The sequence below is a fragment of the Giraffa tippelskirchi genome, chromosome 9 (genome assembly GCF_054371585.1).
Source record: "Giraffa tippelskirchi isolate mGirTip1 chromosome 9, T2T-mGirTip1v1.2.pri, whole genome shotgun sequence".
Lineage (NCBI taxonomy): Eukaryota > Metazoa > Chordata > Mammalia > Artiodactyla > Giraffidae > Giraffa > Giraffa tippelskirchi.
The window spans coordinates 91,436,995-91,462,422 of NC_137283.1; the positions used below are offsets into that span (position 1 = coordinate 91,436,995).

Sequence of the window (25,428 nt, forward strand, 5' to 3'; positions counted from 1 at the left end):
TATGCAGGTCAGGAAGCAACAGTTAGAACTGGACATGGAACAACAGACTGGTTCCAAATAGGAAAAGGAGTATGTCAAGGCTGTGTATTGTCACCCCGCTTATTTAACTTCTATGCAGAGTACATCATGAGAAACGCTGGGCTGGAAGAAACACAAGCTGGAATCAAGATTGCTGGGAGAAATATCAATAACCTCAGATATGCAGATGACACCACCCTTATGGCAGACAGTGAAGAAGAACTAAAGAGCCTCTTGATGAAAGTGAGAGAGGAGAGTGAAAAAGTTGGCTTAAAGCTCAGCGTTCAGAAAACTAAGATCATGGCATCTGGTCCCATCACTTCATGGGAAGTAGGTGGGGAAACAGTGGAAACAGTGTCAGACTTTATTTTTTGGGGCTCCAAAATCACTGCTGATGGTGATTGCAGCCATGAAATTAAAAGATGCTTACTTCTTGGAAGGAAGGTTATGACCAACCTAGATAGCATATTTAAAAGCAGAGACATTACTTTGCCAACAAAGGTCCGTCTAGTCAAGGCTATGGTTTTTCCAGTGGTCACGTATGGATGTGAGAGATGTATGGTGAAGAAAGCTAAGCGCCGAGGAATTGATGCTTTTGAACTGTGGTGTTGGAGAAGACTCTTGAGAGTCCCTTGGACTGCAAGGAGATTCAACCAGTCCATCCTAAAGGAGATCAGTCCTGGGTGTTCATTGGAAGGACTGATGTTGAAGCTGAAACTCCAATACTTTGGCCACCTCATGCGAAGAGTTGAGTCATTGGAAAAAACCCTAATGTTCGGAAGGATTGGGGACAGGAGGAGAAGAGAACGACAGAGGATGAGATGGTTGGATGGCATCACCGATCCGATGGACATGGGTTTGGGTAAATTCCGGGAGTTGGTGATGGACAGTGAGGCCTGGCGTGCTGCGATTCATGGGGTCGCAAAGAGTCGGACACAACTGAGCAACTGAACTGAACTGAACATAATATAAAATATATGTTGTGACATCAAAAACAGAAAATGTGGTTGAGGGAATAATCAATAACAGGAGAAACACTGGAAAATTTTCAAATATGTAGAAATTAAATAACACACTTCTCAATAACAAACAAGTCAAAGATGAAATCAGAAAGGAAATCAAAAAATATGTTGAGGCAAATGAACATAGGAACTCAGCATAACAAAACCTGTGGGATGCAGCAAAAGCAGTGCTAAGAGGTCAGTCTATAGCAATAAATTTCTACATTAAGAACAAAAGAAACCTCTGAAGCCAATTTAACTTTATACTTCAAGGAAGTATAAAAATAAGAGCAAACTAAACCCAAAGTTAGTAGAAGGAAGAAAATAACAAAGATCAGAGTAAAAATAAATGAAATAGAGAATAGAAAAAAATAGAAAAATTTAATGAAACTTAGAGTTATTTCTTGAAAAGGTAAACAAAATTGACAAAACTTTAGCTAGACTTACCAAGCGAAAAAGAGAGAAGATGCAAGTAAAATCAGAAATGAAAAAACAAGACATTACAACTGATACTATAGAAATGCAAAGGATCATTAGAGAGTACTGTGAATAGTTATATGCCAACAAATTGTACAATCTAGAAGAAATGGATAAGTTCCTAGAAATATACAACCTTATTATAGTAAACATATTGCTATACATTTCACAAATCATCATATTGTATATCTTAAGTTTACACAATGCTACATGCCAGTTATATCTCAGTAAAGCTTGGGAAAATATACGGTTTGGGGCAAAAGGCTCAGGAAGGGGCCCCTGAAAATGTAAGAACAATGAATTTAGCTTTATGTGATATCAATGAAGGGTGCTGACAGAATTAAAGTCATGAAGTAAAAACTGAATGGACCAATAACAAGTAAGGAGATTGAATCAGTAATCAAAACCCTCCCAACAATGAAAAGCTTAGGACCAGATGGCTTCACAAGTGAATTTTGCCAAACATGTAAAGGCATTGGCAGGTGGATTCTTTACCAATACACCAACTGGGAAGCTCAGCATATAAAGAATTAATGTCAATTCTTCTCAAACTCTTAAAAAAAATAAAAAACTAAAAAGGAGAGAACACTCTTAAACTCATTTTTACAAGTCTAGCATTACCTTGAAACCAAAGATAAAGATATAAGAAAACTAAAGGCCAATATCCTTAATGAATATAGATACATAAATTCTCAATAAAATACTTGTAAACTGAGTTCAAGAGCACATCAAAAGGATCATACATCATGATCAAGTGAGATGTATCTCTGGAAGGCAAGGATGGTTCAACATATGTAAATCAATAAATATGATGCTCTACATTAATAGAAAGACAATAATCATAGGATCATTTCAACAGATGTGGAGAAAGCATTTAACAAAATTCAACCTCCTTTCATGATTGAAAAAAAAATCTCAAGAAATTGGGTATAGAAGGAACATACTCAACATGATGAAGGCCATATATGACAAGCTCTCAGCAAGCATCATGCTCAATGGTGAAAGGTTGAACACTTCCCCTCTAAGATCAGAAAAAAATGAGTGACCATTCTTGTTCATAATAGTAGTGAAGTCTTAGCTAGAGTAATTAGGCACCAGGAAAAAAAAAAAAGACATCAGGAAGGAAGAAGTAAAATTGTCTTTGTTTGCTGATGACATTATCTTGTATAGAGTAGTATAGAGCAAATGCCAGAGTCCAAAAAAACTCCTAGACCTAAAAAACAAATTCAGTCAAGTTTCAGGATACAAAATTAATCTATACAAATCTGTTGTTTCTATATACACACAATGAACTATCTGAAAACAAACTTTTAAAAAATCCTATTTACAGTAACATCAAAAATAATAGAATACTGATAAAATACTTACAAATAAATTTAACTGATCTAATTAAATATCTATACATCAAAAACATATGCATATACCAGTGGAACAGAATTGAGTTCCCAGAAATAAACCCACACATATATAGTCAACCAATATTTGAAAAGAGAGCCAAGAACGCTCAGTGGGCTGAAAAGTGAAAGTTTCTCAGTGGTGCTTGACTTTTTGTGACCCCAGGGACTGTAGCCCACCAGGCTCTTCTATCCGTGGGATTCTCCAGGCAAGAATATTGAAGTAGGTTGACATCCCCTTCTCCAGGGGATCTTCCCAACCCAGGGAGCAAACCCCGGTCTCCTGCATTGTAGGCAGATTCTTTATCTTCTGAGCCACCAGGGAAGCAGGGGGTGGGAGCGTAAAAATGGGGAGAAGTTGGTCAAAGGGTGTAATCTTTCAATTATAAGATAAATAAGTTCCCAGGATCTAATGCACAGGATGGTGACTATAGTTAACAATACTATATTGTATCTTGAAAGTTACTCTGAGCACAAAGCTTTAATGTTTTCATCATAACAACAATTTTAAAATGGTAATTATGTGAAGCAAAGGATGTGTTAACTAACCTTATTGTGGCAAACATATTGCTATACGCTTCACAAATCATCATATTGTACATCTTAAGTTTGCACAACGCTACATGTCCGTTATATCTCAGTAAAGCTGGGGAAAAAATATGGTTTGGGGCAAAAGTCTCAGGAAGGGGCCCCTGGAAATGTAAGAGCGATGAGTTTAGCTTTATGTGATGTCAATGAGGGGTGCTGACGGAATTAAAGGAATCAGGCCCGTGCCCACACTAGACGCAGTGCTAGAATCCCAAAAATGCTTGAGAAGTACAGACTGCAGAAGTCCTCCAGTGCAACCTTCTTGATTTACTGATGAAGAGACTGAGACTCGGGGCATGTCTATTTAGTGTCATAGGAGACTCCCATTCTGAATTCTGGACTTTATTTCCCCACACTCTATTTCAGGCTTCCTAGCTGGAGCAGTGGTAAAAAAAATTTGCCTGCCAATGTAGGAGATGCAAGAGACTTGAGTTTGATCCCTGGTTTAATCCCTGGGTTGGGAAGACCCCCTGGAGAAGGGAATGGCAATCCACTCCAGTATTCTTGCCTGGAAAATTTCATGGAGCGAGGAGCCTGGTGGGCTACAGTCCATGGGGTCCCAAACAGCCGGACATGACTGAGCATGCACACACACTCCATTTTACTGGCAAACTTTTTAAACTCGACACAACCAGCAGCCATTATAAGCCAGCCCTTGTGGTAGAAGGTGGTGATTCAAGGGTGCATTTGAAGATTATGATCTAACTGGTGAGACAGAGAGCTTCAGAACTAGTTATTTTATACCAGATAAAATTCTTAATAGATTTAAATTATATGACTAAGTGCATAAATGAAAACTCTAAGTGGAAAAACAGGAAATGAAATTGTATATATGTTCTGATTTCATTGCTAGAAAAAAATACATAGAAATTCGAGAAATGAAATAAACCACGAAGGAGCTAAGCATTATGGGACATGCTAAGACCGTGTGTTATAAATACTTGTGCACTTATTTGATCTCCCTTCCTTGAGGGCCAGCATCGAATTTCTGTACTCATTTCTCTACCAGCGCATTTTGCTCCAGACCTCCCAACCAGAAGATCAACAGATGTTGAATAATTGGAGCCCCCGACCTTGTGCAGCTCCTACCCCAAAGGAGCACCTCTCCTAAGGAGGAGAATAAAAGATTAAGAAAGGATGCGGTTAGAATTTTGGTGGAACTGAGGTGGGCAAACATCTTAAAAGATGCTCTTCCCAAGTAGAAAAAATCTTCCAGCCTGGAGACAGACGGAAACTGACGCGCGCCCCCTGGAGGCCGCACGGGATGCTTGCAAGGTGACCCACGTCGCAGCTCACGAGGGTCGCGTGTTCTCAGGTCGCGCGTGGATGCCTGCAGGAGCCCAAGACTCAGGATTTGTTTTGTGGAGAGCGTGTCCCTGGAAGCGAGGTCCCAGATGGAGACGGGCTTGGGATGGGGTTGTGGAAACGGCCCTGGTTCTTCTAGACAGCTGGCGTCTAAACTCGAGCCGGGGAACTGGGACACAAAGACACAGTCCTGATCACCCCCCAGTTCCTCCAAACACACGCTTGGGAGTATCTTCTGTTTAAGGGATGCAGACGATCAGAGCGACAGACAGCCCTTATGAACTCACTCTTGAATTTTTCCTGATGTTGTGGGGCAGAGATGCTGGGGTGAGAGGCGCAACTCTTAGTAAACCCTCCCCAGGCCTGCGTCTCTCTTGCTTCCCCTTCCCCTCCCGCCGCCTCCTCTCCCCTCACCTCTCCCAGCGTCCGCCCGCATCCACGCCCCCTTTCCCCTCCCATCTCGCGGCCGTGGCGCCTAGCTCGCCGCCCACCTCCCCACAGTCTCCCGGCGGTGCTGGCGGACGGTGGCCAGGCGCCCCGGCTCCGAGTCGTGCTGTCCCGGAGCCCCACCCCGCTTTCCTGCCTCGCCAGCATAGGTGACCGCCTTAGGGACACTTTGATTCGAGCTGGGCAGCGCCCCTGAGGACCGAGGAAGCTTCGCAGGTAAGGATGGAGACACCCCCCCCAACCCCTTTTTCCCCAAGAAAGGGCGAGACCCCAGAACCAATAAGTGTTCCTGAGAAACGCAGGACCCACCCCAGGGAGAGCTCCTTTGAAGGCGCTAAAGGTAGAGATCAAACTTAGCACCTTTAAGCCATCAAAGAAACGGCTCTTGCAAGTAAGCAATTCTTTGTGCTGGCCTCTGCACCGTTAATATTTAACAGTAAAAGTGTTTGCATTGGAATATAAATGGAATTCTTTTTACTTAAGCACTACCAGAGAGGACCCTCTTTATTTTTATGATTATTAACAGATGCCATTGAAAAAGGTGTAAAATGCATTCCTGGAAGGTCTACTCTGGTTGAAAGCCTCTTTGGCAGGGTTACTATGAAAGCTAGGAATCTCTTGCTCTCTCATCAACTTGGCTGCACAGGTCAGCAAAAGGAGCAGTGGAAAACATTCTAAAGTGACAAGATGAAATGAAATTGAAAAGTCCTGGACTTGCTCTAAAAAACTCTAGCAAAAAAAAGTGGGGGGCGGGGAGACCACTGGAACAAGATTGGCAAAATATTGGTAGTTGTTGTCACAGGGTGATGGGCACGGAGGGGTTATAATTTTCTATTTCATAGTTTTCCCTCTACTTTTGATATTTTCTATCATAAATTTTTTTTGACAAGTTGTAGAAACACTTCCTGCCTGATTCCTCTGACCTTTTCACACTGTCATTGTTTTCAAAGAAGCTGCATATCCTGTCTAGGTGGTTTTTCTCCCCTAACCTTTCTCACTTCTGAAATTAATTCTCATTTTATCCCAAGTGTGTCTGTCTCCACGGAGAATTATAAAAGTCATGTGCTGTTGCCTGGAGAACTATGCTGAGAATCTGGTTTATAATTTAGAAGAGAGGTTAAAATTCCAGCCAAATAAGACATCTCAGCCTGAAAGTAGTGCCCGAGCATCATATGGAATTTTATTTTTATTAGGAAATACTAGAAGAGCTCATTTAATGTGAGAAGTTTGTCATGGATACTCTTTCTTATTTTTCCTCCAGACAGCTCAGAAACTGTTGTGCTTTTAAGAATCTTCTCTGTATTTTTCAAATGTGAGATTGTTTAATCTAGTGGCACATAGAATGTGCTCATTGTGTTAAAATAATCAATTGCTAATGTGAGTTAATTATTTATCTTTGCCCAATGCTCAACTATCCACGGCAAGCATATTGCATTTTAACAGTGGGATGAGATTCAGAATTTCGGAGACTGAAGCTACCTCAGTGGGTTAATTTTGCACATGAGAAATCTGAGATGAGAGGTTGGAAATAGCAAAGTTAAGTATGAAAGTTATTATTTTATGACTTTGCTTAACTAGAATATTTTCAAAAGCTTTGAAAACTTTAACAGATGTTTGCTTAGCTAAAAACACAGTGATCATAAGATGCTTTAAAGCCTGAAGAGTAACAAACTTAATGCAGTCACGGACAGGCTTTGCCTTCAAAGGCCAACTTGCAAGATAGAAAACAAGTCAGGAGCCATATGCTGTGCATTTCCTATGTCAGTGGGTGAGGAGTCAGCAGAGGGTTCCCTTTGGGGTTTTCTTAGTGCCATTAACCCTAAATTCGATTTACACACAGCATATCCTTTGCACAAATTGAAGTGTACAGGCCCTGGAAAACTAACTTAAAAAACAAAGAGGAGTTTTTTCTTTCTTTTTTTTTATTGTGATGAGAAACAGAAGTTGTGGGTTACTGTAAAATAATCAACTGTGTAACTTTACCATCTTCCGTCCCCTCCACTACTGCCAAAAATTTTAAGCAGACATTAATTATTCTGTCTCATTCCTGAAACTAAACTTGACAATAGTGCTATCGTATTTTGAATAGAAACTGGCCCATTGTCAATGAACTTCCTTGCCATTTATTTTTAGCATAGAATCAGTGGCAAGCTTACCCTTTAGAAATGGATTATGAAGTCTTTGGTAGACATGTGAAATATTTGGCAGGCTGAAGATTTTTCATGCTGAAGTGAACTGCTGCACCTTTGGGGGATTGTTTAGCGGCACTGGAGATCATACTGGAAGTGTGCTGGCACCACAGAGGTTTTGGGAAACCACCTGCCAGAAGGTTGTCTGGCTGTAGACAACATCATCAGCCCACAGCTCGTCAGGATGGGCTCTATGGCCTGGAGGTGGGTTTTCTAAATGTGATCAATTCCACATGGGACAACAATCTAGTATATTATTAACTAGTTATACTTCTCCCCGTCCCATGAATCCTACATGTTTTTTTAAACTAAATTTGATTTTGTAGCTTAATATAAACCATTTAAATGTGAGATCTTTGATTAGACAGCTGGCTAGCTTCGCCTCCTAGTGGTAGCAATAGGGATAGCAGGCAAGTTCCTACCCTAGGAGTCTAGGAATTTAAACTGCTTGAGGCTCACTGATGAGAAAGTAACTTGTGTTTTTTTCCTTTGATTTAAGCTAGAACTTTAATGTTGATAGATATCTTAGAAGGTTTTTAGTTCAACTTAAAGACTAAAGAGAATTTACCGCAGAGATTCTTAAACAAGGAAAGAGGCTTTGAAACGATGCATAGGATTGTAAACACTGTATGCTTTTGTTGAATAAACAAATTTATCGACCCGGTTCCAGTTCTCCAGTCAGCCTAGAAATACTACTCCATGTCACTGTAGTGTTTTATCATAATCTTCAAGGTTTAGTTCTAAAACTGCATGTTGTATAATTTTTCTAAAAATGAAAATTTTCATTTATGTTCAGGTCTCTGACCAAGACGGTGTTTTCCCCTACTACTTCTTCCTTTCTAAACATCCGAGGCAGACAATCCAAAATTTTTTTTACCTGAGTGTATTCATTTCCTACTGCTGCCATAACAAACTACTAAAAACTCAGTGACATAAAACAACACATTTTCTTATAGTTCTGGAGGCCAGAAGCCCAAAGAGGGTCAGCATGGTTGCAGTTTTTTCCTGGAAGTTCCAGGAGAGAATGTCTCCTTACCGTTTGCAAGATCTAGAGGCCACCCGCATTTTGTAGCTTATGATTCGGCCTCACTGTGACTTCTGCCTCCAACTTCACAGCTCCTTCACGTTCTTGACCCTCCTGCCCACTTCTTATAAAAGGAGCCCTGTGATTACATTGTGCTCACCTGGGTAACCGAAGCTAATCTTATCACACAACCCTTAACTAAATCACATCTGCAAAGTCTCCTATACCAAGTAAGGAACACAGGCACAGGTCCTGGGGATTAAGATGTGGCTCTCCTTGGGAGCTGTTACAGGCATAACTTGGAGATGCTGTGGCTTTAGTTCTAGATCACCGCAAAGAAGTGGATTTTGCAATAAAGCAAGGTGTCCCGGTGCATATAAAAGTTACTGTAGTCTACTGTGTGGTAGCATTATGTCTAAAAGACAATGCATATAGCAATAGAAAAGTATTTTATTGCTAAAAATGCTAACCATCATGTGAGCTTAAGCAAGTCCATCTTTTTGCTGGTGAAGGCTCCTGCCCTGATGCTGATGGCTGCTGACTGGGCAGGGTGGTGGTTGCTGAAGGCTGGGGTGGCTGGGGCAGTTTCTTAAAATAAGACAACAATGAAGTTTGCTGCATTGATTGACTCTTCCTTTGGGAACGATTTCTCTGCAGCATGCGTTGCTGTTTGATAGCATTTTACCCACCTAGAGAACTTTCAAAATTGGAGTCAGTCCTCTCAAATGCTGCTGCTGCTTTATCCACTAAGTTCATGTAATATTCTAAATCCATTGTTGTCATTTCAACAGTCTTCAGAGCATCTTCACCATCTCAAGAAACTACATCCTTTGCTCATCCGTAAGAAGCAACTCTTCCATCTGTTAAAGTTTTTCACAAGATTGCAGTAATTCAGTCACATCTTCAGGCTCCACCTCGCCTTCTAGTTCCCCTGTGCTGTTTCCACCACACCTGCCATCACTTCCTCTACTGGAGACTTGAACCCCTCCAAGTCAGCTATGAGAATCAGTTTCTTTCAAACTGTGTTAATGTTAGTATGTTGACTTCTTTCCATGAATCATGAATGTTCTTAATGGTACCCACAATAGTGTCTCCTTTCCAGAAGTGCTCAACTGACTTTGCCCATATTCATCAGAGGAATTACTATCTGTGGCAGCTGTAGCTTTATGAAATGTATTTCTTAAATAATAAGACTTGAAAGTCACAATAACTCCTTGATCTGTGGGCTGCAAAATGGATGTTGTATTAGCAGGCATGAAAACAATATGCATCTTATGTTCATCTCTCTCAGAGCTCTTGGGTGATCAGGTACATCAATGAGCAGTAATATTTTTTTTTCTGGGTTAAGATTCCATTTTAATTAGATTCAGTTACTTAGAATCAGTTCATTTCTTATAAATATTTGTGTGTTATCAAGGAAAACATAATTTATGGTTCTCAGAATTCAAAATCAATGAGCAGTATTATCTTGAATCTTTTTTTCTGAGAGTAGGTCTCAACAGTGGGCTTAAAATATTCAGCAAACCGTGTCGTAGAGAAATGTACTGTCATCCAGGTTTTGCTGTTCCACTGATAGAGCCCAGGCAGAGTAAATTTAGCCTAATTTTTAAGGGCTATAGGATTTTCAGGATGGTAAATGAGCATTGGCTTCAACTGGAAGTCACCAGCTGCATTAGCACCAAACAAGAGGGTCAGCCTGCCCTTTGAAGTTTTGAAGCCAAGCATTGATTTCTCTCTAGATGTGAAAGTCCAATGGCATCTTCTTCCAATAGGAGGCTGTTTCATCTGCATCGAAATCTGTCATTCAGTGTAGCCACCTTCATGAATTATCTTAACTAGATCTTCTGGATAACTTGCTGCAGCTTCTGCATCAGTATTTGCACTTTTAGGTTGTGGAGATGGCTTCTTTCTTTAAACCTCGTGAAACAGCCTCTGCTAGCTTCAGAGTTTTTTCTCACTTCTCTCAACCTTCACAGAATTGAAGAGAGTTAGTACCCTGCTCCTGATTTAGGTTTTGGCCTAAAAGAATGTGGTAGCTGGTCTGCTCGGCTGGCCATTCTCTTTATCAGTTAATAAGGCTGTTTTGCTTTCTTATCATTCGTGTGTGCACTGGAGTAGTTCTTTTAATTTCCTTCAAGAACTTTTCCCTTGCGTTCCCAACTTAGTTAACTGGCCCAGAAGCCTAGCTTTCAGCCGAGGATATCAGCTCTCCACATGCCTTCCTCATGAAGCTTAATTATTTCTAGCTTTTGATTTAAAGTGCAACATGCAACTCTTCTTTTTTCACTTGAACGCTTCGAGGCCATGGTAGGGTTATGAATTGGCCTAATTTCAAATTGTGTCTCAGGGAACAGGGAGGCCTGAGGAGAGGGAGAGAGCTGGGGGAGAGGGCAGTCAGTGGAGCAGTCGGAACACATGCAAGACTTAACCAAGTTCACCGTCTTATGTGGATGTGGTCTGTGGTGCCCCCGACACAATGACAATAACAACCTCAAAAGGTCACCAATCACAGATCACCGTAACAAACAATAAAGACAAAGGATTACCAAAACGTGACACAGAGACACGAGTGAGCAAATGCTGTTGGAAAAACGGCACCTAGAGAGCTGTTCAATGCGGGGTTGCCACGTGGCAATTTGTAAAAAATCACAGGATCTGTGAATTGCAGTGAAGCGCAATGAAACGAGGTTGGCCTGTACTTGGAGTACTGTGGTGAGGTCCACAGCAGTCAGAGATGCATGGAATCCTTTATAAATATTTACCAGTGTTCTGACTCTTAGTGTTTGATACTAATAGTAATAATTGCTGCCATTTGCTGAGGGCTTACTGTTCTCTGGGCATTGTGTTTATGTATAGGTTGGTACAAAAGTAATTGGAGTTTCAGACTGTGAATTTTAAATCATGATAGCTAGGCTCAAATGCATCTTTATCAATCACAATAGGAACCATTAAATCAACACATTTTTACCAACAAGAAGTAAGTTTGCTAATTCCTGTAGCATAAAAATCTGTGCTTCGGGGTTTGATAAACTCCTGAAAAGTATTTGCTGCCTCCTGCTGGTTGCGGAAGTGTTTTCCCTGCAAAAAGTTGTCGAGATGCTTGAAAAAGTGGTAGTTGGTTGGCGAGAGGTCAAGTGAATATGGCAGACACGACATTTTAGACATCATTTCTATAGTCTAAAATAAATATAAAATAAACAGCAAGTAATGTCATTAGCAAAAAAAACAAAGCAAGAAATGCACATTAAAATGATACATAACATAACCACATTTATTTAAGAATGTCTTCCAATATCAAACGGCCAAATTCAACAACGCAAAACAGCAATTACTTTTGCACCAATTTAATGATATTCGTGTCTCACAAAAATACTCTGAAGTGTTATTCCCTGTTGAACAAATGTAGAAAATAAGGTTTGGGGAGATTAAGTGATCTTCACAAATCATAGTGCTAAGAAGTCACAAGTGGACTTAAATTGGTTTGACTTCAAAACCCACTGCCTCCACCATCCTTGAAGCACCCCAGTTCTCACTGTTCCTCTTGGTCACACATCGAACATTATTCCTTTTCCCGTCATCCTGATTGCACACTTTTTAACTTAAATGTTGCCTCCATTTCAGTGCTCTAGTTAGTGTCTGACCTTCTCTGGGGGCTTCACTGCACCAGGAATTGAACTTTATAAAATACCTAGTCTCCTGTGCATACGCGAAAGTGACGTATGAAAGTTTTACAAGTATTCTCCAAAACCTAACACAGTTAATGCTCACGTTCCAGCTGCCTGCTATCACTAGTAATGCCCCTCCTCTCCTGCCCCAGACTTTTGCCTAAGCCAGCAGTTCTGTCTGCAGATTCAGACCATGATGTCTGTCCCTTGTGTGTCAGTCTTGACTGAGCAGGGGGAGAATGAAAGTGGAGGAGGAGAGATGGCTGGAGTGTGTTTTCCCATTTATGCACGTGTGTGAGTGTAGGCAGTGATGCTGGGAGGGGCAGGTGGCTGGGATCACGAATGGCTAGATAAAAGACAGGGAAGTTGTCAAAAGTGGTTATGCAGTCATTGCTATGTCCAAATATGCATGAAGGTAGAAGCTGATGTTGGTCCTACAAGGCCATTGATCTGACTGAGCCCCCAAAAGTGTTTGACAGATTAATGCAAAATTGTGTCCCATGGCAGCATACTATACACATGAACTTGGACAACTACCTCCCTGTCTGTTACAAGGGACCAGGTGAAAAGAAAAGACCAAGTTAGTGACTCTATGACCTGGTACAGATCTTTGATGGTAAATCGGCTCCTGTTCACATACAGGAAAAACAACTCATTCAAAATATTTAATACGCTGAGCAAGTATCTAATCTCTCCTTCATCTGCCTGCCCTACTTAAGTTAAAATGTAAACTTTAAAGGGTAACAAACCAAAAAATAAAAGAGAAACTGAGCCTGGGAATATTATTATGTCAGCCATGCTATATACTTTAGAATAGATTCACTTGAAAAGTTTGGTTTTATTTTTCATTGTAAATTGCTCCCTCAGGGTAATTATTTTGACATTGACTTTTTCTTTTTAGGTTGAAGGCCTGTTGCAGTTTCCAGAATTCTTAGGGTAGGTCCAGGCTTAAAATAATACATAGGAAATGCAATTCAAATGTTCTGTGGCTGGGAAATGTTTAATTACACTTAAGTTTAATAGCAATGAGAAAAATATATTACAAAGCCACAGATATTCATAGAAATGAGTAATTAGGAAAGCATTCATTTGGGAGGTCTCTAAAATGAGGCTGTCCTTGAACAAAAGCCAAAACAAAGAAAAAGGGAGTTTTCAGAGTGTGTCGGAAACTATCCTGAAATAAAAATATTTGAGTGTAAAACTGACTTTTTAGAAAACTAAAAGTGCTATAACTTTGCCTTATATAATTAACTGTTTTACAGTGATATCAATTTACCTACTAAGGTAGAATAATAACTATCGGGTTGGCCAAAAAGTTTGTTTGGTTTCTCCATAACTGTGTGTGGAAATACCCAAAAGAACTTTTAGGCCAACCCAATATAAAAGAACTTATAATTGAATGTGTCTATGCTCTGGGCTCGATGGGAATTCTTTGCATATATCAATTTATTTAATTCTCACAATTATGAAGTTGAAATTACTATTATCTCCACTTTGCAAATGAGGAAACAGAAACTTCATTATCTTAATGAACTGCCCAAATTCAGATGCCTAATAAGTGGTGAAGACGAGACTTAGCCCAGGTCTTCTTACTCCTTGGTCTGCCCTTATAACTACCAGGCTGGTACAGAAATCCAAATATTCTAAATACTTATCAGCATTCACATTTCTAAGAAAGCAAAGCAAGCAAACAACAAAAGCAAGAGCAAGTAATCCCTTGTAGTTACAGGTGGTTATTTCTGTTAATAGTATAGACCAGGTACAGATGTGGAATACTATCTGCTCCATCAGTAAGAGTTTGTCTACAAGTCCTGGTATTCCTTGTTTCCTCTCTAATTCCCTTTCTCTCCATCCATCTCCACGGTCCAACCCATAATCAACTATGTGTACACTGACTCTTGGTGAGGACCGTAACTGCAACCTCACTTTCATTAACCAAAACTGGAATCTGAAGCCCCAAATCCAAGCCATCTGGAAAGTGACAGGGAAGGTCACAATTATAACGGAAGACAGGAAAAAGGAGGAGGTTGAGGGAAAACAAGAGACATTAAAGCTTTCAAAATACTATAGCTGCTCCACAGCCGAGGCCATGTCTCTTTAGTTAGTGCTTTCTGGATGACAGGCGTCTGTACATGTATCCATTGAACCGTGGCTTGCTCTATCAGTAAGAGCTATCATTTCCACTACACTGACATTTTACCACGAGACAAACTTAGATTTTCCAAAAGAAAGTGTCCCGAGACATTTGTCCAATTTGAAATTACAGGCCAAATTAGACTAAACCCATGTCCTTTATTACTGTGATTCTGAGGTCATATGACAAGGTTCTGCCCTTCCCATGCCCAGGGATAGATGTGGGCATCGCTTTTATTCCTGTGCTACGCTGCAGCTGAGTGCCTCAAAAGGCACCGGCCAGGGCTGGCCAACTGACGCTCTTGCATCATCTGTAGCATTGCATGTTGGAGGCATTACAGACAAACCTATTGAATTTGAATCTTTTCAAGTACTTACATAAAAGTATGTTTTTTTCTACCAAAGGCTGAGTCTTCCAATATTATTGTTGTTGTTTAGTTGCTAAGTCATGTCCAACTCTTTGAGACCCCATGGACTGTAGCCCACCAGGCTCCTCTGACCGTGGAATTTTCCAGACAAGAATACTGGAGTGGGATGTCATTTCCTACTTGAGGGGATCTTTCCGTATTAGCTGTCGCTAACACAGGAAAAGAGTGAAGTTCAGAATAAATTTATTTTGTACACAAAGAGGAAGCAGAGGTCATGTGAAACCTGGTTAAGAAGTAATCCCTGGAAAAACCTTCTGAGGAGAGTCTCAAGCTGCTGCACCAGGGCTTCTGCACCAGGGCTTTGGCTGCTGTGGTTCTGAAACTGTACTGAGTATCAGAGTTGCCTGGAGGGCTGGTTAAAATGTATACAGCTGGGAACCCACATTCCTCCTGGAGAGTTTTAAACAGTAGGTCTGGGTTGGGTCCTGAGAATGAGCATTTTTAACAAGTTCCTAGGGGATGCTGATGCTGCTGGCTTGAGGACTACAACCTGGGCATTCCTTGATGTGACAGAGTTTATTCTGTGACATGCAAATACAGAATCGTGCTAACAAACTAAAAATATTCTTTTGAATGGCTTGTGTTTCATTTTGAAGCCAAAGGCAGGGGGAAAAACCCCCAAAAATATTGTCTCTGCTCAGAGCAGTCAGGAAGGAGGAGTTCCCCATTATTCACAGGAGGGTCTGCCCTTTTGTTCTATTTAGGCCTTCAACTGATTGGATGAGGCCCACCCACATTAGGAGGGCAATCTGCTTACCTTAGTCTACTAACTCAAATGTTAATTCCATCCAGAGACACCCTCTCAGACATTCCCAGGATAATATTAGATGAAATATCTGGGCACCTTCTGGCCTAGTCAAGTTGGCACATAAAATTAACCATTACATGTAGCTCTTAAAAATCTGCCTGCAGAATTAATGCACAGGGCACATGTTTTATTTGGCAAAAAATAGGGAAATTCGATTCATATTCCAGTTCAGTGATTTGCATAGTAAAAGACCATCTTGTCAGTTACAATTCAGTATTTGCACTCTGCCTATCTAAGCCCTAAGTGGCTGAAAACTTGCAAGGTTAAATTAAACAATACTGAAAACAAAACCAAAAATGTGTGAGCAATACCACAGTACCTAGATTTAGATGCTCTTTCTTTTGCTTGGGAATGCCTTTGACACATTCATTACTCCACAGATCACTATTATCAAATGTTAAAATGAACAACATGATTCTCTGTAGTTTTTAATGAAGATAATTGGCTGACTCAGTTTTTAATGCAATCATATATTAAGTATACAATGAACAGCTGTTATCATGTAGGGCTAACTTAAAATAATTTTTAAAAATATTTCCTATACCAAAAAATTTGTTTGATTGACATTTTGCTAAGGATCAAATAGATTAAAAAATATATACGTATCTTTTAAAAAATCATCTACTTTGGTCTGTTGATAAACTAAGAGGCAGCAAATAACTGATTTTAGCATTTCTTTTTAAGGGAAAGACAACTTTTCATCTTGGGAACTACCCAATAAAACATAATTTCAAGATCTCAGTAGTTACTGAGCTGTTAGCCTTATTCATTCCAATTAAATAAAATGGATGAAATACTCATTATAAAAACTGCACAGAAGGTACAAAATACTAAGTGGTTCAACAAAATCATTACCAATATAATTACTGTTTTGTATAAAATCAAATTTGCCATGGTAATGATTAGAAAATATTGTACATGAGTGTGGATTTTTTCTGAAGTATATTTAATGATTTGGGGGACAATACCCATCAGTCTACAGAAGAATGCCCTGTCTCCAAAATAAAATACAAGCTATTAGGCAAATAATACAGTTTAATATTCACCAGAATCACCATTACTTAGCATTCAAGTGTGAGCAAATAGAAAAAAATGGTAAAGATTATTCTAAAGAAGAAGTAAAGATTATTCTAAACTTGCTTAACATGTTTTAATATATAATGATTCAAAATAATTATATCATGTTTTGATGAACAGATCATGTTTAAGCAACAAGAGGTTAATGTAGTATACGTTTTCGTTTTATCAGAAGAATGTTATTAGTTTGTTAATAAAATTCCATACTTGGATATGGCAAGGTGAACTCTATTGTGTCACGAGATGCCTATATTTGGCTCTGCATCAGAGGCAACTTTTGCTTTTCCTGCCAGTGCTCAGGATCTTAGGAGTGTACCCTGGTTTGTGGGCCATTCCTGACATTCTGCATTAACTTTCTTTCCCATGCAAAGGCTTATCAGAAAGCCATGAGAGTGAAGGTATTGTAGGCATAAACTAACCTTGAACTGCCTCTGCTTTATACAAAGTGCAAAGCATTTACTAAGCCTGGATATAGTAACTATTAGTTAAAAACAACTTGGAACATAGCTCACCAATTTCCAAATTGCTGCTCCAAAGAATGTTACACTTCCCCTTACTCTCACAAAGCAATAACTGACAAAGAGCAGTTCTAGGAAGAGATTTACACACCAGCAAACCTAGGGAAGCAGGAAAAGAAGGCAAGAAGATGTAAATAATAGACGAGATATGATACAATTCACCAAGTACTGGAAACTTTCAACGGCTCTCAGGTGATGAGACCCATGATGAAAGGGTCCCATTAAACCTATGACTTAATCATGATCGTGCTCCCCCAAGTGGCAAACCCACGACAATCGCCTGTGCTCCATAAATTCTTACAATTTTAATATCCAGTAAAATGCCACTAATTGTATATTGCTTTGCTTGGGTCGTAGTTCCAAGCACAACTTCGTTTTTAAAAAGAACAGGGTACATTTTTTAAAATTTTTGAATAAAACGGCCTGTGCTGTGTCCTCTTTATGATAAGGGGTTCTGCTTGTAAAAAATCAAAGCAGATCAATAGTAGAGGAGCTCCTTTATTTATTTCTAAAACTTCTACTGAATATTTTAGAATATTATCTGATGATTTAAAAAAAATTTTTAAATGTAGACCATTTTTGAAGTTTTTTTTGTTTATGATGTTTTTTATGTTAAACTTTTTTAAAATTTATCTTTAATTGGAGGATAACTGTTTTACAATATTGTGTTGGCTTCTTCCATACAATGTGAATCAGCCATAAGTGTATATATGTCCCCTCCCTCTTGAACCTCCTCCTAACCCCATCCCATTTTTCCAGGCTGTTGCAGAGTACTGTGTTGAGCTCCTTGTGTTATACAGCAACTTCCCATTTTTTCTTTTTCTTCACTCAGTCATGTCTGACTCTTTGCCACCTTATGGACTATACAGTCCATGGAATTCTCCAGGCCAGAATACTGGAGTGGGTAGCCTTTCCCTTCTCCAGCAGATCTTCCAGACCCAGGAAGCGAACCAGAGTCTCCTGCATTGCAGGCGGATTCTTTACCAACTGAGCTATATATGATAATGTATGTTTCAATGTTCCTCTCATAATTCGTCCTACCCTCTCCTTCCCTCGCTGTGTCCAAAGTCTGTTTTCTATGTCTGCATCTCTATTCCTGTCCTGCAAATAGGTTCATCAGTACCCTTTTTCTGCATTCCATATAGATGCATTAATATACGATAGTTGCTTTTCTCTTACTTCACTCTGTATAACAGGCTCATTTCTGTTTTACATTTTGGTTTTTTGTCTGTGAGGCATGTGTGATTTTAGCTCCCTGACCAATCTCCTGCATTGGGGGGTGGGGACGGGGAGTGGGGGGTGGAGGTGGTCTTAACCACTGGACCACCAGGGAAGGCTCTGTTACTAACTGCACCATCAATCAGCTTGGTCTGCAAGCTGAGATTCAGGGAAATACACTGTATTCTAGTGAAGGCCTTTTTAAAAAAAGTTTTTTCCAGTGAATGCTTTTTTGAGTTCTGTGCTAGTCGTTTACATTCTAGAGATGAGGAATTTATGATCCATGCCTTTATTAAGATGCCAAGTTCAGGGATGGTGTCAGACATCTGTCGTTACCTTTATTTCTAAATCATCTGGAGATAAGGTTGCAGGAGACCCTGGAAGGAAGAGGGTGTGGCTTAGGCACCAGAGGACCCCAGTTGCCCCTTGTTCTTATTCTCCCATGTGTTAGGTTGTCTGGAGAGGAAGAGGGGAAGCTGGTAGGTGGGGGTGGGATGCATGGGGATTAGTGCTGGTGGAGGGAAGTTTGAGTGAAATCAAATTTTGTGATTTTTGGATGTCTGTAGGAGCCTGCTACAGTATGGTGTTTATCTAATCTCAGTAAAATCTAAGTACAGTGAAAACAGGGACTCCTCTCAGTGGTGAAGCTACATTTAGGACTCAAAAGATCTAAATGAATGGTAATTAACATTTAAACAGAAAACAGTATAGGTTCATCTGTAGCATTTTTCTAGATTCCACACGTATGCGTTAATAAATGGCACTTATTTTTCTTTCTGACTAATGTATGTGCACTGCCATGTGTAAAACAGATGGCTAGTGGGGACCTGCTGTATAGTACAGCGAGCTCAGCCCAGTGCTCTGTGGGGACCTAGGTGGCTGGGATTGGGGGGTGAGGGTCTAAGAAGGAGGTGATGTATGTATACCTACAGCTGATTCACTTTCTTGTACAGCAGAAACACAACACTGTAAAGCAACTATACCCCAGTAAGACAAAAAGCATAAAGCTTCTTTTTTTTTTTTTTTCTGTTTTAAAGGACAAGATAGAAGAACAAAATGGGAGCTATGCTCTTCAGGTTGATGCTTTTCACCCTTGGGTGGACCCTCACCGATGGATCTGAAACGGAAGAGGATTATATGTGGCACGTAAGAAAAATACCCCGGCTTGTCAGTGAAAGGACCTTCCATCTCACCAGCCCCACCTTTGAGGCAGATGCTAAGATGGTGTTAAATCGAGTGTGTGGCATCGAATGCCAGAAAGATCTCCCAGCCCCCAGCCTTTCTGACCTGGAAGACTCTCTCTCCTACGAGACTGTCTTTGAGAATGGGAGCCGAACCTTGACCAGGGTGAAAGTTCAAGGTTGGGTCCCTGAGCCAACTCAAAATCTCACCTCACAAGGAGCACCCGTGAGGAGAAAGAGACAGGTGTACGGCACAGACAGCAGGTTCAGCATCTTGGACAAGAAGTTCTTGATCAACTTCCCTTTCAATACGGCCGTGAAGCTCTCCACAGGCTGCAGTGGCATTCTCATCTCTCCCAACCACGTCCTAACCGCTGCCCACTGTGTCCACGATGGAAACGACTACATCAAAGGCAGCAGAAAGCTAAGAGTAGGCTTGCTGAAGATGAGAAATAAAGGTGGTGGCAAGAGACGTCGGGGGTCTAGGAGAAACAGGAGGGAAGTGAGTGATGGTGGAAGAGAGGGGAGCCAAGAGCGTCTGAAGGAGAGAGGCAAGCCTGGAAGGAGGAGGAAGGGATCTGCTCGGGGTCAGAGAGCTGCTGACGGGAGGCCCTCCTTCCAGTGGACCCGGGTCAAGAACACCCACATCCCCAAGGGCTGGGCTAAAGAAGAGAGCGGAGACCCGGCCCTGGACTATGACTACGCCCTTCTGGAGCTGAAGCGCCCTCACAAGAAGAAATACATGGAGCTGGGAGTCAGCCCCACCATCAAGAAGCTGCCCGGTGGGATGATCCACTTCTCAGGCTTCGATCAGGACAGGGCAGATCAGTTAGTCTACCGGTTTTGCCGCGTGTCTGATGAGTCCAATGACCTCCTCTATCAATACTGCGATGCTGAATCAGGCTCCACTGGCTCCGGGGTCTATCTGCGTCTGAAAGAGCCAGACAAAAAGAGATGGAGACGCAAAATCATCGCGATCTATTCCGGCCACCAGTGGGTGGATGTGCACGGTGTTCAGAAGGACTACAACGTGGCGGTGCGCATCACGCCCCTCAAGTATGCCCAGATCTGCCTCTGGATGCATGGAGATGATGCCAATTGTACCCACGGCTAACAGATACCTGAAACAAGGTCGTGGATGATTTGGACATGGCAGAGAAAAGCAGTTTTGATTTACTGGTTCATAAACTTCATAGGTTTTGCCCGGACTTGAACCCTATCAGTAGCATTTCAACATTTTCAATGTTTCCTTTTTCAAAATTAGGAGCCATTCATACATTTTTAAAAATGTGTAGGTATACATCTTGAAACTAGATGGGTACTTTAATGCCAAGTGTATATTCTTCTTTACATGGTGATAAGTTTCACTTGTGGGAAAGGTTTTGTTTCTTTCTGCCTTTTTAAAGATTGGACACTTTAAAATTTCAAGCATAAATATTATGTGATTTCTCTATGGACTAACTCCCAGGGTCCTACTCTAAAAAGAGGCTAATAGGGTGCTGGTTGCATATTAAATGTGAAACTGCATGTACAGAAGTGGACAGTCACATGGCTACAATCAAATTTGAGGCAGTAATTTACAACACACTCTGTGCTACTCTGAGATAGACCCATTCAGCCTATGCTCTTCCTCTCTGTTTATACTGTGCTTTCCATTGGGTCTAAGAAACTTTTAGGTTTGTTTTGTTTTTAAGGATTACAAGGAACAGGAGACTTTATAAATAAAACTATTAACTATTTTACTGCCTTAAAAATACCAACTGAAGTGTTCTTATTTATGGGAGAAATACTTTGTTCTATGAAATCAATTTCGTTTAAAAATAGGGAAGTTGAAACGTTTTAAGATCTCAAGTTTTTAACTCATATTCAAAATATGGACTTTTCAAGTATGCATAGGGAAGACCGTTGAAAAATTATAAGCCATCAGGTATTGAAAGCCTGTGTCATTTTACACCACGCAATCTCCTATGAATGAGGTGTTACAGTTTTAGACAAGGAAATCTATGTCTTTTTCAAGGAAAAGCCCTTTCATCCCCTTGACAAAGTTATTTTATTAATAGGGCCATAGATATATTATTGGTGATTTCTCTGATTAGTGATTTTTATGTATGTCCTTTAAAGGAGTATAATTTATGAATATTATTTTTTTAAAAAAATTCTGATTGTTTTTACTAGGACCAAGGCTATATCCTCACTCGGGCCATCATGGCAGTCTCAGAAGACAAGAGTCCAGTGACCACCCTGGGGCAAAACTCAGAGTAGGCCCTGAATACTACTTCTTCAGTGAACAGATACTTGCTGAATGACTTGTAAGGAGGTTGTGCTGTGCTCAGTTGCTTAGTCGTGTCCGATTCTTTGCAACCCCATGGATTGTAGCCCACCAGGCTCCTCTGTCTGTGGAATTTTCCCAGCATGAATACTGGAGTGGGGTACAATTTCCTCCTCCAGGGGATCTTCCTAACACATAAGTGGGTTAGTTTAGGCCATTGTGTTTAAAGGGTTTTATTGATCTGTAACTGAGTGCACTATAAAACTTAGGAGCTGTAGCCCTGATTTCTGGGCTGTTCTTCCTGGCAGTTTCAAGGACACATACTCTTCTTGTGGAACAAACCCACATCACTGATTCTGCCTGAGTTCAAAGTTATTTTACTTGTTATCATTTTCTGTAATAAGAAGTTATACCCTTGTCTAGTATGCAAAGGGAATACATGACTAGATTATTATAAAAAGTGATTTTGTAAATGGTATTGAAAATAGCTGAAATTTCATACAAGTTATATTCTTTTATAACATGAATCTGTTAGAAATCATTCAATAAAAAATAAATCAACTGTAACTCTTACTATGTTTGTATATATGTTTTATATACAGGGTTTGAGCAAGTATTCAATTAAACTGCTTATTTAAAAAAAAGATTCTATTTAATCCTAAACACTTTTTGCTGGGAAGTATTTAACCAACGGTAGTAGTGGAATAGGGCTATTGTCTCAAAAATTTTGATAAGATCCTTTCTGGGAAAACATCTATATGATCATTGTGACTCAGACATTTCCATACTTGCAAACACACACACACACACACACACACACACACACACACACGCTCTTCATCATTGATTCTTAGAAAATAAGTCCTGGGTTTGAGTCAGTTTGGAGGAACTTAGGATGCTCAGCATCAGTAGTTTGGTTCTTAAGGTTAAGTTCTGAATGTACATGATTTCCTTAAAATCACTGTACAATATACTTTCCAAAAATATAAAAGTTTAGCTCAGTATATTTGCAGAGATTTGATTCTCTCATTTTCTTCTCTTTCCCAAGAGAATCTTGAATCTTATATGACTCATCTGGGACCACTAAAATGTACTATTTACTTTACTCAGTTTAACTTCACATACTTTTTCTGTTACACTTATCAGATATAAAATAGAAAATTAATTTGAATTCTCTTAGCCAAACACATATACCCACATACACATGCATTATCTACTGTGTGCCAAGGAGGATACTGACTTACTGCTTAGAGAGACTTATCAAGGGGTGAATTCAAAGAAGTAGTTATAAAACAACTGAAACTTAGAATTGTGAGTTTTTTTTCTTTACCCAAGTAAAATATTTCATTTTGTTCTTTTCTTGCTCAAATCAATAAATGTATGAATATTATGTGTATGGGCAGAAGAGACTTAACAGGTTTTCCTTTTTTTGATATGCCTCTTAGTTAAATCCCAAATGTTCATTTTGAATAAGATTTTAATATATGTATAACCAAGATCAGAGTTCTGTAAAAATCATTACCCTTTTTATTTGTAGGTCAAAGAATTCTTTGAAATTCTTATTTCTTAGAATCCCAGGATTAGAAGAGAACATAAAGATCATCTATTTTAATTCCACATTTTAGATTTTAATTTCCCTCCATAGCATTCCACTGAAGGGTTTGTCTAGTAATAAGAAAAATCTTTCACCACTTAAAGATTATTTAGTTATTAAAACTAATTGAGGAATATAATTTATTGCTTTAAATCATTAGTTCATTTTGCTACATATTGCAAAAATTGTACAGTGCTTATTTTGCATTTTAACCCAATCTTGACAATTTTAATTACTCATAATTCTTTGGCCTTATACTAGTAAATCAAATGTTTACTTTCACCAAAAATGATCTGTGATCATTAACTAAGAATATTGGGATAAGGCAATTGAACCACTATACCACCAATGCAAAATTCAGACTTAAAATGAAGAAATAAGGGAAAACCACTAGACCATTCAGGTATGACCTAAATCATATCCCTTACGATTATACAGTGGAAGTGACAAATAGATTCAAGAGATTAGATCTGATAGACAGATTGCCTGAAGGACTATGGACAGAGGTTCATGACATTGTATAGGAAGCAGTGATCAAGACCATCCCCAAGAAAAAGAAATACAAAAAGGCAAAATGGTTGTCTGAGGAGTCCTCACAAATAGCTGAGAAAAGAAGAGAAGCTAAAGGCAAAGGAGAAAAGAAAAGATATATCCATCTGAATGCAGAGTTCCAAAGAATAGCAAGGAGAGATATGAAAACCTTCCTCAGTGATCAATGCAAAGAAATAAAGGAAAACAATAGAATGGGAAAGACTAGAGATCTCTTCAAGAAAATTAGAGATACCAAGGGAACATTTCATGCAAAGACAGGCATAATAAAGGACAGAAATGGTATGTACCTAACAGAAGCAGAAGATATTAACAAGTGGCAAGAACATACAAAAGAACTATATGAGAAAGATCTCCATTACCCAGATAACCATGATGGTGTGCTCACTCACCTAGAGTCAGACATCCTGGAAATGTGAAGTCAAGTGGGCCTTAGGAAGCATTACAATGAACAGAGCTAATGGAGGTGATGGAATTCCAGTTGAGCTATTTTAAATCCTAAAAGATGATGCTGTGAAAGTGTTGCACTCAATATGTCAGCAAATTTGGAAAACTCAGCAGTGGGCACGGGAATGGAAAAGGTCAGTTTTCATTCCAATCCCAAAGAAAGGCAATGCTAAAGAATGTTCAAACTACCGCACAAATGTACTCGTCTCACACGCTAGCAAGGTAATTCTCAAAATTCTCCAAGCCAGGCTTCAACAGTACGTGAACCATGTACTTCCAGATGTTCAAGCTGGATTTAGAAAAGGCAGAGGAACCAGAGATCAAATTGCCAACATCCATTGCATCACAGAAAAAGCAAGAGAGTTCCAGAAAAACATCTACTTCTGCTTTATTGACTATGCCAAAGCCTTTGACTGTGTGGATCACAACAAACTGTGGAAAATTCTTAAAGAGATGGGAATACCAGACCACCTGACCTGCCTCCTGAGAAACCTGTATCAGGTCAGGAAGCAACAGTTAGAACTGGACAACTGCTTCCAAATTGGGAAAGGAGTACGTCAAGGCTGTGTGTTGTCACCCTGCTTATTTAACTTAGATGCAGAGTACATCATGCGAAATGCCAGGCTGGATGAAGCACAAGCTGGAATCAAGATTGCTGGGAGAAATATCAATAACCTCAGATATGGAGAGGACACCACCTGATGGCAGAAAGTGAAGAAGAACTAAAGAGCCTCTTGATGAAAGTGAAAGAGGAGAGTGAAAAAGTTGCCTTAAAACTCAACATTCAAAAACTAAGATCATGGCATCTGATCCTGTCACTTCATGGGAAGTAGATGGGGAAATAATGGAAAGAGTGAGAGACTAATTTTGGGGGCTCCAAAATCACTGCAGATGGTGACTGCAGCTATGAAATTAAAAGATGCTTACTCCTTGAAAGAAAAGCTATGACCAACCTAGACAGCATATTAAAAAACAGAGACATTAACTTTGCCAACAAAGGTTCTTCTAGTCAAAGCCATGGTTTTATCCAATGGATGTGAGAATTGGACTATAAAGAAAGCTAAGCGCTGAAGAATTGATGTTTTTGAACTGTGGTGT

General features: G+C 39.8%; 1 protein-coding gene across 3 annotated transcripts; it reads left to right on the forward strand.

Annotated features, from left to right (window-relative positions):
* The first annotated feature begins 5,280 nt into the window (after positions 1-5,280).
* Positions 5,281-22,384, forward strand: PRSS35 (serine protease 35). 3 transcript variants are annotated; one of them, XM_081530494.1, is made up of 3 exons: positions 5,281-5,446; positions 9,235-9,473; positions 19,328-22,384. In XM_081530494.1, the coding sequence occupies exon 3, from the start codon at positions 19,347-19,349 to the stop codon at positions 20,583-20,585; it is 1,239 nt and encodes a 412-aa protein (XP_081386620.1). In that variant the 5' UTR covers positions 5,281-5,446; positions 9,235-9,473; positions 19,328-19,346; the 3' UTR covers positions 20,586-22,384. The 3 variants fall into 3 exon arrangements, with proteins under 3 accessions (XP_081386620.1, XP_081386619.1, XP_081386618.1); XM_081530493.1 differs by lacking the exon at positions 9,235-9,473 and adding an exon at positions 13,010-13,044; XM_081530492.1 differs by lacking the exon at positions 9,235-9,473.
* Positions 22,385-25,428: the final 3,044 nt, after the last annotated feature.